This window comes from Thunnus thynnus, chromosome 11 (assembly GCF_963924715.1).
Source record: "Thunnus thynnus chromosome 11, fThuThy2.1, whole genome shotgun sequence".
NCBI lineage: Eukaryota > Metazoa > Chordata > Actinopteri > Scombriformes > Scombridae > Thunnus > Thunnus thynnus.
This window is the reverse complement of record NC_089527.1, coordinates 19,993,559-20,006,987: the sequence shown is the minus strand read 5'-3', so window position 1 is coordinate 20,006,987 and position 13,429 is coordinate 19,993,559. Positions and strand designations below refer to the sequence as shown.

The 13,429-nt window shown below is 40.9% G+C and overlaps 1 protein-coding gene and 1 long non-coding RNA gene across 2 annotated transcripts in view; one reads left to right on the top strand and one right to left on the bottom strand.

The window, feature by feature from the left end:
* Positions 1 to 1,534, bottom strand: part of sox21b (SRY-box transcription factor 21b) — a 2,840-nt gene extending 1,306 nt beyond the window's left edge. Inside the window, exons 1-2 of the mRNA XM_067603664.1 lie at positions 932 to 1,534; positions 1 to 772 (exon numbers count right to left, since the gene is read on the bottom strand). The exon at positions 1 to 772 is cut by the window's left edge and continues 1,306 nt beyond it. Coding sequence (XP_067459765.1) covers positions 11 to 757 — 747 coding nt within the window. The 5' untranslated portion in view covers positions 758 to 772; positions 932 to 1,534 and the 3' untranslated portion in view covers positions 1 to 10. The remainder of the gene's footprint in view (positions 773 to 931) is intronic.
* LOC137192743 (uncharacterized) lies at positions 1,463 to 7,746 on the top strand. The gene is made up of 3 exons (XR_010930621.1): positions 1,463 to 1,553; positions 4,103 to 4,202; positions 7,154 to 7,746. It is a non-coding gene; the product is annotated as an uncharacterized lncRNA (long non-coding RNA).
* The last annotated feature ends 5,683 nt before the right edge of the window (positions 7,747 to 13,429 follow it).

Sequence of the window (13,429 nt, the reverse complement as noted above, 5' to 3'; positions counted from 1 at the left end):
AGTGGGCCTATCATAATGCCGCAGCATATGCAGGGTACGGTTCAAGTTGAGGCTTTCCCATCCCGGGCAGGAGGATGTATGCTAAGGGCGGCTGGAGTCCTGCTGAGGGCCAGGTCGTACAGTTACAGGGGATCATGTAGCCTGGGTTTCCCGGGGACGGGTGTGAGTGAGTGTGGGTGTGCGTCCCGCCACCTACACTGCCAGTCCCGGTGAAAGCCGTGGCGCCTCCCGGCGGGTAGCCCAACGGAGACGCGTACGGAAACGAATGCGGGGAAAGCTCGGTCATCTTGGATCCCAGGTCGAAAAAGGAATAAGGGTTCGTGGTCATGGATGGGTTGAAGAATACCCTGGCCGCTGCGGCCGCTGCAGCCGCTGCCGCCTTATCAGGGTTCCCAATGACGGACTCGGAAAGTGGTCCACCGGTAAGCCCGCTAACTTTGAGCGCGTCGTGCTCCCCGAGATTGTAGGGCACCGGGAAAGAAAACTTATCTTTTTTCATCAGAGTCTTGGGCTTCCGCCTCGGTCTGTATTTATAGTCTGGGTGTTCCTTCATGTGCATCGCTCGCAGTCTTTTGGCTTCGTCGATGAATGGCCTTTTCTCAGACTCGGTGAGAAGTTTCCACTCCGCTCCCAACCTCTTGCTGATCTCGGAGTTGTGCATTTTCGGGTTCTCCTGAGCCATTTTTCTTCGCTGGGCTCTGGACCAAACCATGAAAGCATTCATCGGGCGTTTGACGTGATCCATTGGTTTAGACATGTTCTGACAAACTCTCTGGGAAAATAAATAAATAAATACAAAAAAAATCAGCCAAAGCAGATAGATAACTTGCACAAAAATCAGCACAAAATCACACACATGGATCCTTTATAAAGTGTAACATTCAGTCACGGATTCATAACAAGCCGAAGCTGGTGTTTTTGGGCTACTTACTGAAAGACTTCAATTCTTCATCCCACCGCTGATTATCTTCTGAAAAGTACAAGTGGCAGCGTCCTTACGAGTGCTCAATTTATGTTTTCTGCTCCATGGTGGCATCCATCAGTTGTAGGCTACGCCTTTAGCAAACGGGAGAGAGAGGGAGAGAGAGGAAGAAGAAAAAAACCCCGCTGTCTTGTTTTCCTCTTGTCGCCTGAGACTGTCAACCACCACTCAGCAGCTGCTTTTACGCAAGTGGATGATAACTCCCGGTTGCCCCATGTGAAATACAGGATTGTGTGGCAGGTAGTGAAAGTGCCACTAGCGCATGCGCAGTAGCGTTAAGCACGCAGACGACTGCTGGACGTTTTTTTTTTTTTTTTTTAATTTCCCACCCTGAGTTTGAAGGAGAAACGCGTCATGTATTATAGAAGCTATCTTTATTTACAATATCAGTGTTTCAACTCAGACTGGTGACCTCGGTGTTATTTGCGCTAATTAGCCTACCTTTATATTCTAATGAACAACGGACGTCGCAGCTGTTAAGTTCAATTAAAGTCGTTAACTTCTTTACCTGGCGCATCTACGTATGGCAGCATGTGCTGACAGATTTGGTGAGAGTGGCTGCAGATGACAGGTACATATCGCTGAAGTTGAGGCTCAACTTGCTTTGAATCTGAGCCATTAAATACTTGAAAAACACGCAGGCGTTGTCCTTTTTTTGTGTAAAACATTTATCACCACGCGCCTAATCGCGTCTTCCGTGTCACTTTTTGTTTCATTTAACAATCAAACCAGCTCGTACTCGCCGGTGTCTTCTCTTTACTTCCTCACCTTTCATCCTCACCGGTTCCCCCAAATGGGTGCCACTTGCCATTGAAAAAAGCATTGCGTGAAGTAGACGACAAGAAAGGTGAAGAATGTCTTCTTTAATTTTCTGATATTGTGGCATTTTGTCGTAAATACGCAAACGTCGAGGAGGTCTGAAGTGTTTCTAATCGTGCTTGGTGAAATTAATTACTTCCCTGAAATCCCCCCTTTTCACTTTCACTTCAAAGGACTTTCCCAAGGGCAGCGAATCGACAACTGAAATGAGGTTGTCGAATATTCAACTAAGCAATTACAGTTATCTGCAGGACTTGTTGAGTAAATTGTAGGTTTAAGTGGTTTGTTCTCGCACCTTCTCCGTTGTACATAATTATATATGTACACACACACACACACACACACACACACACACACACACAAAGAAATAGAGAAGGGCTGTATTGAACAATAATATAAATGAGGAATTAGGCTGTAGGTCGAGCGTTTCAATTAGGATATGAATGAATGTCAAATTCAATTCACCATACTGTTTTTCTTTTTTATTTATTTCCTATTCTTTAGACAGTTTCCTCAATAAATAATAATAATAACAATAATAATAATAATAATAATATTAATAATAATAATTTGGACTAAAAATTACTTTTGATATAAAATATGTGGTCGATTATTGACAGGGTGAAAGTTGAGTGATGACGCGAACCTATCCCAAAGTGATGCGCAATTTACAAGCGCCTCTTTGATTGCTGCATGTTGAGTTTGTTTTAAAAATTCTGTTAACAAGGATTAGAGTTGTTTTTATTGCAGCGGGGGTGAAACATCACTGAGAGATCGCTCTTTTGTCTCAAGTACGAAACCTGACAAGGTGGGGATGATCCGCGCCAGAAAGGACCAGATGAGAGACAAACCTGCTGCCTGAACTGAGTCGCAGCATCTCTCAACACCGTGCGCCCTTTTTTTGTCGGCTTGTCATTCACCCCGATAACATTCCTTGCAATGAAGCGCTCCACTTACTCTGCAGGAGCATATGCCTCTCATGACACAAAACGGGCAAAAAAATTGCTATGAATTATATGAATAAGTTACGGTGGGAAGTTCTTATCGGGAGGTTTTAGTGCAATTCATAGTGTGTGTGTGTGTGTGTATGTGTGTGTGTGTGTGTGCGCGCGCGCACGTGCTTTTCACTAGCCTATCTGGGGATTTCATAATTTTTCATTTTTCTCCCTGCAGTTTTATTTCATCTCATAATTTTGTTTATGATTGTTTGACATTGTAGAGAAATACCTTTCCTCACTGTCCTGCTCCTGAAGCATGCACGGCCTTTCTTTTGTATGACTGGATTTTTTTTTTTTTTTTTTTTTTGAATAATACCTTGGCCTAGTTGAGTCACCCAGCATGTTTTCTATTCATCAAAATGTCAAGATTTGTTGTATCTATTTCATGAAATCCCTTATTATTTTTTAGCAGACTGAGAAAACAATTTATTAAATTTAGTGATTTTAATTAAGATCAGATAAAACAAAAAAATAAAATAAAATCAACAACACTCCAGTCTGTGTTTTTTCCCTCTTTACCTCTGCTGTGGTCCTGGAAATGACACTTAAATAATTCAAGATGAGTTAGTGAGAGTGGGAGAATTACCTGCCGATAAAGCCTGGGTCCAGCCTCTGAGACGGAGCCAGCACTCCCACCTCACAGCACACTGATGATAAGACTGAATAGAAAAATATCATGCAAATAGAAGGCAGACAGCAGCAACAACAAGCCCATGGGGCCATTTTCCTACCCGGAGAGATCTCACACAGTTCACTCTAAAGTGCTAAAGCCATCACTCTGAAATAGGAGCCCCCGGAGGTGCAAGAATCTTCATGATAGCACCAAACAGTTTATTCTGCTCAACACTCCACTAACTCTGGGAGAAAGTACAACAAATTATAGAGCGAGTTGATGAGGATCCCTGGATAATCCCAGTTTGCATAAAAAGCCTCCATCTATAAAGAATATTGTAGGATGTGTCCTTTTCCTCCTTTTTCTTTTCAAAGTGTTCACTGTTATTCTCCACTGTGGAGATGTTGGAAGTGGAGGGAGGAGAAATAAGTCTTTTACTTAAAATAAATTGATTCCAAGGGAACACGAGTTGACCTCTTGCTATCAGATGGCTTTTCTTTGACTGGAAAAAAAAAAAAGTGAGTTAGGTAAACAACAATATCTTGTGTTTGCCACTTCAAACCCCACAGAGTGGAGAGTATTTACTGCAACATGAAAGTTTGCTCATTATCGGGGAGGTTCGGAGAAACGGAGAGGGAGGGGTCCTGATTGTGTACCTGATGTGGTTTCTTTCTTCTTGTCTGATCACAGCTCTTGCCTGGATCTTCCCCATCCTTTTCAGCTCAGCTATGCTCCCATGCAGGCCGGGCCAAGAGAGAAGCAGTGAATGCACCTCCTCGCAGTAAAAAAGGTAGTCATCTCATTCTCATCTGATGATTTTTTTATTAATCCTTATATGAACATGCTCCATTTTTTACGCTAGATTTCCAGATTAAGGATTTAAACTGCAAAACAGAATAAATCTGGACCAAAAATATATCATTCATTTAGCTAAAAAAACATATTTAACAGCATGGTTGATGTTACAACACTGAAGCTATAAGGAGGGGAAAATATAAATAATTTTCTTACATTGTTTGAAGCATAATTACTGCATATTTTCCGTTAACTCTTTTCATCATGTAGCCTATTTTTGTTAATCATTTGGTGAAATAAATTGGGAGATTAAGACAAAGATATCCAGCTGAAAAGCTGGGATTTTAAACAAGGAAACAAAATCTAAATAAACGGAAATACATTTTCCAGAGAAGCATACATACATACACTGAAGGACAAAGGTGTTGTCTGTATGATGTATTGAAAGTCAATTTGTCACTATCACACACCATTAGCTGTAGAATCTTAAGTGAGCCTTTGATAAAGTGCCAATGACAAACAGTTTAATGTTGTAAAGGATCCAATTGATTACTATTTAAAGATGATTGCATTTAGATTAGAAGTCATTTTGTCTAATGAGGTTCCTTTAAAGCTTTTACAATATGTAGAAAATATGCTTAAGTGCAAGGCAATATAATGATCGGATTGGTAAAGAGACAATGCCGACTTCAGCATCACTTCAAATGAGTCACACAGAATGTCTGAATAAATACATAATTAATGTGAATAAAGTTAATATTTTTTTGTGGTTTAAATATGTGACCTATTTTGAATGTTGTTCTCAAAATATATTCAATAAGTGCCAAATTAGTTGTGCAGTTCTTTAATCATTCTAATTATACAGTCTTTATTGCTCCTTAGGGCAGATTTTCATGTCTTTGTCTCAGTGGGAATTATTTTGGTGAAGAACCAAAATATTTACTCAACCATAACCTAAATATTACGCATATCAAGAGGAATTGAGAAATAATCCTCTCATAGAGCACAGTATTAACTTAATCACATTAGGGAAAATACTATTGATAGTGGTCATGATCCCTAGTGAGGGGATCTGTAATTCACAATGAAACAGCCATACAAGATAGAACACACTGCACACTGTGTGTGTATTGAAGACTTGGGACTTGAACAGGCAAATGGCCCTGAGGAGTGAGTGAGTGTGTGTGAGTGTGTGTGAATGCTTGAATGATGGTAAAGAGGGAGGAAAGAGGAGTGATTGTCAGTTCAATCTTCGAGGACCTGAGCTGACAGATACAACAAACTTTGAAAGCACATTATGAAGGTAGAATGGCGACACAGAAGGATGCGGAGTCCACAAGATTGATAAGACCTTCGTCTTTAAACCGCCGCTTGTCAAAGTATTATATGTAATCTCACACGGCAGAATATCTCTGCACCCTGAGGCACAAACAAAATAGCAGCGGCAATCAAACGACTTCCTGGATCATTAAAAAACGGCCGATCCTACCCTTTGTGAAAAGTCAGATTTTTGAACTGTGATTGCTGTTACCCCCCACAGGGCGTATGTTTGGCTTAAACCTTCCACATATTCTCTGTTGCAGAGCCCTGTGGTTTAAATCCACAGATACTTGTTTCCCTCCAGGCTCTGAGATGACTTTTCCCATGATAGACTATTTTGAACCATTTAGCGGATACATTATCGCTGGCCTTTCTTCCTCATTATATTCCCCTTATCGCCACAGCATCACTGCAAAGCCCCAAATAGAGAGTTGTAATTACCCAGACTGCCACCTGATAGCAGCCCTTCTATCAGCTTTATCACTCCAGGTCCTGCTAACTCATCATAGGGACAGAGGGAAGAAAAGGCCTGCTTGTGGCACAGCCCGCCACAGATAGCTCATCTCTCAGATACATTTATAGTTCCAGTTGGGATCAGAGAAAACTGATGCACCAAGGCAATTTTTTATCCACCCCTTCCCTTCAACCCCACAAAGACTGCTCTCTCTCAGTCCTCTCGCAGTCTCTCTCTCTTTATGTGGAAGCTGAATTGAGGCCGCTCCGCAAACAAAAAGTGATCCAATCTCCTTGAACCCATGGCAGCACGGTAACATGCTATTTGGGCTTTCATAGTGTGCCATCGTCCTTCAGAGAAAAGGGGTGACTTGTTCATCTTCAACGTTGTAGTCTACATCAAAGACACTTGTATAAAAGTTGACAGTATAGTGCTTCCAGCTTATTAACCACCTTTGCCCCTTATTATAAGTTTTCCTGACGTTATGAATAGGAAACGAAGAACCAAATCTATGGATTTGTGTTCATCTGGGGTTGAATGAAGCGAAGGTTTAAACACTGAAAAACTGAGATTAAAGGTCAAGATTTATTCAAGTTTGCAGCCTTTTCAGTGCACAAGTCTGCAAAAACAAAACAAAACAAATAAGGGAAAAGTTAAATGTGATAAAATCAAATTGCCAAACTGCTCAAATCATTCACAGGTGTTCTACTAAAGATGACCTTGAGGGATTTTTTTTTATTAGTATAAATCATTGTCCACTGCCTTTTAGACCTCACAGTCTTGCACACAATCAGTTATGAGAAGAGACAAAGTAAAATTACACCAAAGAAAAATGAAAAGCAGATCATTTAATGAAGTTTGTACCAGAATATTAAACTCAACAATGGGACTAAATGATACTGTAAATAAATATTTCTTTGAGTGAACATTACTTGTTGAGTGTTGGGCAGACTGCTCAATATGTTCTGAAATCACACTCAGTTTTGTACAAAAACAATATAAAATCTTATTGACTTATGTTAAGCATCTTAAAAATGCAGAAGCTTCCTTACAATTATTCCACTAAATTAAATGTGTAAAATGGTGTTCATATGTATTGTTACTGTTTTTTCTCTTCTTGATTATGTTGAGATTAATTAAAGACTTCAGTTATTAATTGCTACCATTTCTAGGTGATGGAATCCCGACCACCATGCATCATACTGTAAGTGCCTGTCACCTCTCCATGGTGGTGGCCCTCTGCTGAGCACAAAGTGCCTGAGCTGAAGACTTCTGCTTGGCCTTATTTTGCTTGTTTACCCCTCAGCTAAGGTTGATGATTTACTATGTGGTGGGTACTGACTGATTTGATTTGCTTATAATCAATCTGTGTGTATTTAATACCTTGATATATTGCCACACTGTGCGCTGTCCTCCGTTCTTTATCTTAACTGTGGAAGGGAGGCCTCCACACAGCTGCACCTTCTTCCGGGGAAATCAACGCACCTGATTGCCCCCCTTTTTTTGACCTTGGTTGTCCGTTGGTTCCCCTACTTGCCTTAAATGTAAGTCCTGTTTTTCCCTCTAAGTTTTTAACCATGTAACTGTCCAAATAAAGGAAAGAAAGACAGTATTTGAAATGTTATTGGTGAGCCCAGGACACAGACATACTGTATAATCTCTTGCCCATTCTGATTTTTTTTTTTAGAACATTGTGACATATCTCTCGTCCTGATGCGATTTTTTTTCCAGGCCTGCATTTTAATAAATGACTGTTAACCTTCAAGTCTGCTCTGCTGCCTCTGTTTCCTGCAGGATGCAGAAGGATAGAAATCAAATTCAATTTTTTATCTATCAATTGCAATTTTATGTATCATTATTATCTAAGTATATCATGATCTATCAATTCAAAGTGCGTGTTTACATATGTATGACAGACTCACAACCCTGCATCTCTTCCTGTCCTGTGTATTACGCATGTAGCCATGCTCCTCTTCTCTCACTTGTAACAATGAAAGAGCCTTTGTGTGTCTACTCATCAGTATGTCAAAGAAATCGCCTGAGTGACTGTGACTTCCATCAAATGGGGAAAATTATGAGGATGCGGCTGAACTCTATGGTTCCCATGGTCTGAGCGCGTTCTGACAGAGGCACTCTAACACGGCCTGAAAGGAGAAATCTATCTTATTTGAGGAGATTAAGTGACCAAGATAATAACCATGTCATTGAGAGAGAAAAAACTCCCACTTTTCAAAAGAGCAAAATAACCGAGTTCCTGCAGATGGCTCATTGTTGCAGCTGAATGTCACATCTATCTAAGTGAGCCCTTTACAGCAGCGTTGTCTGACATACCTCAAGGACAAAACAAGTGGTCTTTCAAACAACTGAAGTAAGAGTTCATTATACCAGCGGGGAAAAAACATTAGTGATATTGGCACAGCATTTCACCATTTTGTATCCAAACATGTGGGTGTTTGTGTGTGTGTGTGTGTGTGTGTCTGAATGTGTGTGTGTGCACATCCTAAGCACTGGCTTGAATGACAATATGATCAATGGGAGGGCAAGTGTCCTGTCAGCACATCCTGTTCAGGAGGGGGGTGGAGGGGGGGGTGAATGCGTGACAGTGGCTGTCTCAGGTGATCTCATTATTTGATGGACACAGCAGTGGAGAGGCTGCATTCATACTAGCCTCTCTCGTGTTGCTCACTTAATCAAGCCATTACTCATGCAGAGCAGCGGAGGCACTTATAGGACATATTGATCATATTTTGACAGAGTATTCTCCCCTCTCCATAATCAGCAATGCATTACCACCACGACGCAGCACACAGCACACGCGACAACATCATTAGATGCCGTTGCAGAGGGGTTACACTTATCAGCATTCCAAAGCAGGCAGCCATGTGTTTGTGTGTTAAGATGTTTGTCTAATGATTTTAAGTAATCTGTTTATTCCCTATGTTTATCTAAACAGCCTCTGAGGGGAGGGCTGGCAAAGCAAGGAACATGGCTTTTTCAAAAACCAAACACTTCAAAGCGCTAATCGCCTGCGTGAAGATTAATGAATTACTCGTACGAATGCTCCTCTCAGTTTTCACTCGTGCAGTTTTTATGTTTGGCAAAAGTCAATATCCATGCAGAGATACACCCTGAATAGATAGCTAAACCAAAGGCCAGGACCTTGCGAGTGTCAGATCATCATCCCATGGGACGTTGGCTAAAGATGCTGTGACACGCCTAAAGAGCAAACGCTCCAAAGAGGGGGCCTCAAGGGCAGTTTGCATCTGGCAGCACAAGCCGAAAGTATCATCTCCGTCCAAATTAAGCCTTGCCAAGGGGTCAAGTGAAATCAATATGTTAATCCATAAATTGTCCCGTGTGATAATTACTAAGAGGAACAGTAATTACAAAAGACATTCATTTACTTCTTAGATTTTGTGCCACAGGAGAGTTTCAGTCAGTCTTGATTCATCTATAGGCAAACAATTCACAGAGGAAGCGTCCCTTTTTTAAGAGCAGCGGTCGATTCTTTCAGAGAACAGTAGGTGCACACAAGCTCTCGGTCAAAGCACTTTTGGATATGCTGGTGGATTGTTTGAAGGTTTTTGAACCCCTGTGTAGTCAACTCCAGGGTTCTTACATTGACCAGTCAGTGATGACAAAGGTTTCTGAAAATACACACTTTTGTTCCCTCCGACAATGCGTCTTGGACATTAGCATAATAATAATATAAAAAAAATCTATACGGGCTGTTAAAGGATAAAACCTTTATGTCCTCAGCTAAAGACACATGGAGCGCCATAAACGCCACACTGCTTTAATAGGGCGACAACCTAGATACATTTTGATCTTTTTCTTCCCAGCCACTTTGAGGCATGGCACAAACATTGTACAGGCATTCTTTTCTAAACCCCAGGTTGCAGCTGGTCTGCCACTCACTGTGCACTGCCAAGTGCAAGAAATGGGTCTCTTTTATCAGGATGGAGCAAATCTGGGCTAATGTGTCTGGTAGAGAGTGTCCCAGGGAGCCTCGCTCTCCCATTCTTTGGCCATTCTTTCCACTTTTCTCCTCTCCTGCACTTGGGATAATTGCAGTTTAATTGGGTGACAAGAAATGAAAACTGTGTCCACATTATCTAGGATTATCTCTTTTTCCTCTAGCCTGCCATCAATTCAAAGAAGCCCATTTATCAGCGCAGGGAAGCTGATGCTTGGTCAGCGGAGGAGAAGCTTTGAGCACCAGTTAGCAAAATGAAGAGAGAAAGGGGCCGGGAGCAATGGGAGGGGGCCTGACAGCTAAGAAAAATGCTCTTTGTATCGTTATCGTAAGCGTACATTCATCTTCAAGATGCATATCTTTTAAGCACTCTAAATCAATAAAAATACAATAATATTATTCTAAAAATTTATTTCTTAAAAAAAAATGCCAGTGTCAGTTCCCCAACTCAAATTCAACAGCAATAGGTTGTAACTTTGAATGCTCTGAATGAGTTTAATTATTCAGAAACATTGTACAAAATCTACCACACATCACATCTCTTTACGACAAAACGTATTAATGATTACCAATAAGTCTCCCAGTAATGTGGCCGTGATGTGCTTTAAAGTCGGCTTCATTCATTTCCTCAGCATTCTTAAATTCTGTACGGCAAGGTTATAAACATTGAGTCATACTTAGGCCAGCCTTAGCTCACCTTCCTTTTTGTTTGAGATATACTCAACCTTAAAAGCCTCTTTCAGGATGCATGAATGCATTTCATTTTCTCTCTGAGAACTTTGCTCTGATAGCAGAAAAAAGGAAGGTTGTTTAGAGAAAGAAGGGGAGACAATGAGGGGGAAAAAAAGCTTTCAGATTCCATTATGAGCATTGCTCTCTATTCTTTTCAGCTATTTATATTGTACATTTTCTTCACAATAATTCCCCTTTGCTTTAATATGTTTGCCAGTCGCTCAAGCACGATTCTAAATGGGCCTTGCATCAGGGTTATGGTAATGCAGTAAATACTAGAAGAAATGGTGGAGAGGCATTCTGGGAGAAGATCAGTGAGAGCAGATCAGAAAACGGCTTCATTAATACTTTGCTAGCCTCTGCATAGAAGTAGATGAAAGAAAAGAGACCTTGCCAATGGACGACATACGTACCTATTCAGTCTCAGGTGCACTGTGTAAAAATTTAAGATGGCCTGATCATTTGGTGGAAAGAGCAGGCTTTGTGTAGCACTAAAGCATGAAAATCTGCGGCACAAAGAAAGAGCTGGAGTGCCTTCCACTCTGAATGCAACAGGGGACTAAACAATAAACACAATATGTTTGAAGGTTACAGGATATATTGGCTCTTAGAAGTGTGTGCATGTGTGAGTGTGTATCTGTGTGCTTGTGTATATGCCTGTATATGCATGGGTTTCACATGGGGGTTACACAAAATAATGTAAACACTGTAAAAACATGACTTTCACCAACTTTCCCCATTATAAACACCTATACAAAGCTGGGTCATATTAGCATGAATGTCAGCTTTATTTGTCACCCCCCCCCCTTTCACCTTGAACACTACATGTCCATCTTTTGATTGTTGTTCCTCTTAATCAGTGTGTTTGTATGACACATGTTCTTGTCATATATTAAATAATGATAATCATTATTTATATTCATTATTCATAATGATAATCTGGGCAGCAGATTTGGTCTTTCAGGAGCTCTGTTAGTTGTCTGCAGGTTACTTTGGAAACTCACATATCAAAGTGTTGCCTGCCAGACCTCTGTTCTAGCCGATAAATTCTGCTAATTAACTTTTATCTTCATATAACACAACTTTGTAGCAATGTTTGTGATTTCTTCCAAGCTCCAGCACCTTTGAAGGAAATGTTTGCATCACTTTGTCTGACGCCCATTTGTGCATGAGTGTGTGTACATGTGTGTGTGTCATCTCCAATGTACATGCCATGTGGTACTTTATGAGATATATTCAATATATATTGGGCACAACACCAGCAATTCATACATTGATTGTTTTAGGTAAAAATATATTTCAACTTCTGCTGGCAAACTGTGTGAAAAGATCAAGCCGGTTGCGAGATGTCGGGGGGGTGAAAGGATCAGCAAGCTTTACTCTGCTTTAATCAACATGGTAGAAACAGTGTAACTTCTATGATTACCCCCATAAGGTTTTTCTAAACATTTAATATATTTTCATAGCTGTGATTTTAGCAGTAGAACTGATACCAACTCAGAATCAGGTCTAGGCAGGAATATGGCTCCGGTGAATGGCTGCCACATTCACCCAGACAGTGTTAATCATTTTTACGCAGGGCAGCAGTATAAAATTGCTAAAGGAGAATTGCTTCAGCTCGGTCAGTGCAGGGAGCAGTTTGTCTAATCAGAGTGCAAATAAGGTTTGATCACTGTCCAGTGTAATCTGGCCCACAAGCAGCATTTACAGCACTAAATCAAGCGTCGGGGAAGCTGCAGGTGCTGCCTCACAGACAGGCCTCCCCCTGGGGGCCCTGTGCTGGGGAATAAACAGCAAATAAATGGCAGTGCTGGGAGAGCGATGAGCTGATTAACTCACTGCAGGGCAGTTTCTCATTATCCCCTTAACCCAGACGAAGACCTACCCAATCTTACACCCTGTCTCACTTACAGTAGGGCGCTGTCCTGCGCCAGCCTGGCTGACATTGTCTGGGTTATACTTACAGGGGATAGAGTCTGTACACGTGGATGATGTTTAAAAAGTGAGAAGATATGTGTGTGTGTGTGTGTGTGCGTGTGTGTGTGCATTGTGTGGTCCATCTCTGGGGAGACTGCTAATGTGTCAGCTCCATGGCTCATTTCTTTCAATTACAGCAGCTGGACTAGAAGAGCCCACCAGCGGTCCACTGACAGCTCCATATGGGTCCCATCACCGCTTATCACGGGCCACTCGTGGATAATTCATTTACCCTTCATTGAATATGACATATTACCATCAACAAAAGCAGTTATATATCACACAATTCACACATTGTTAATAAAGGGCAGGTTATCATCACACTCATTTTAGATTCTAGCGATTCAAATGCAGGTGGGATTATTTATCTGAGCCAGAGAAGAGCGGTTTATAATTTAACTCAATACAGTGTGAAAAAGTGGGAAATAATGGCTTTCCAAAATGAAGTTTACTTCACATAAGTTAAAACTTATTAAATAAAAAGGAGTTGTGTTCAAAAAAAAAGAAAACTCACTTTTAACTGTCTCTGATGCTCCAGAGAAAAATGTGAAATTTTCTATTGTAAAATGTTGATTTAGTATGTCACCTGAATATAAAGCATCCTCAGACATACTTTGAAATGAGCTGCACTGTTTTCCATTGTGCTTTCCCCTGTGGTTTCAAAGCGAATTAATTAACATGATACAGAAATAGGTAGAATGCAAATGTTGGAGCCCTCACTTTATGCCTGGGTATCCTTTTGTTCGCCTTTATTGTACCAAAT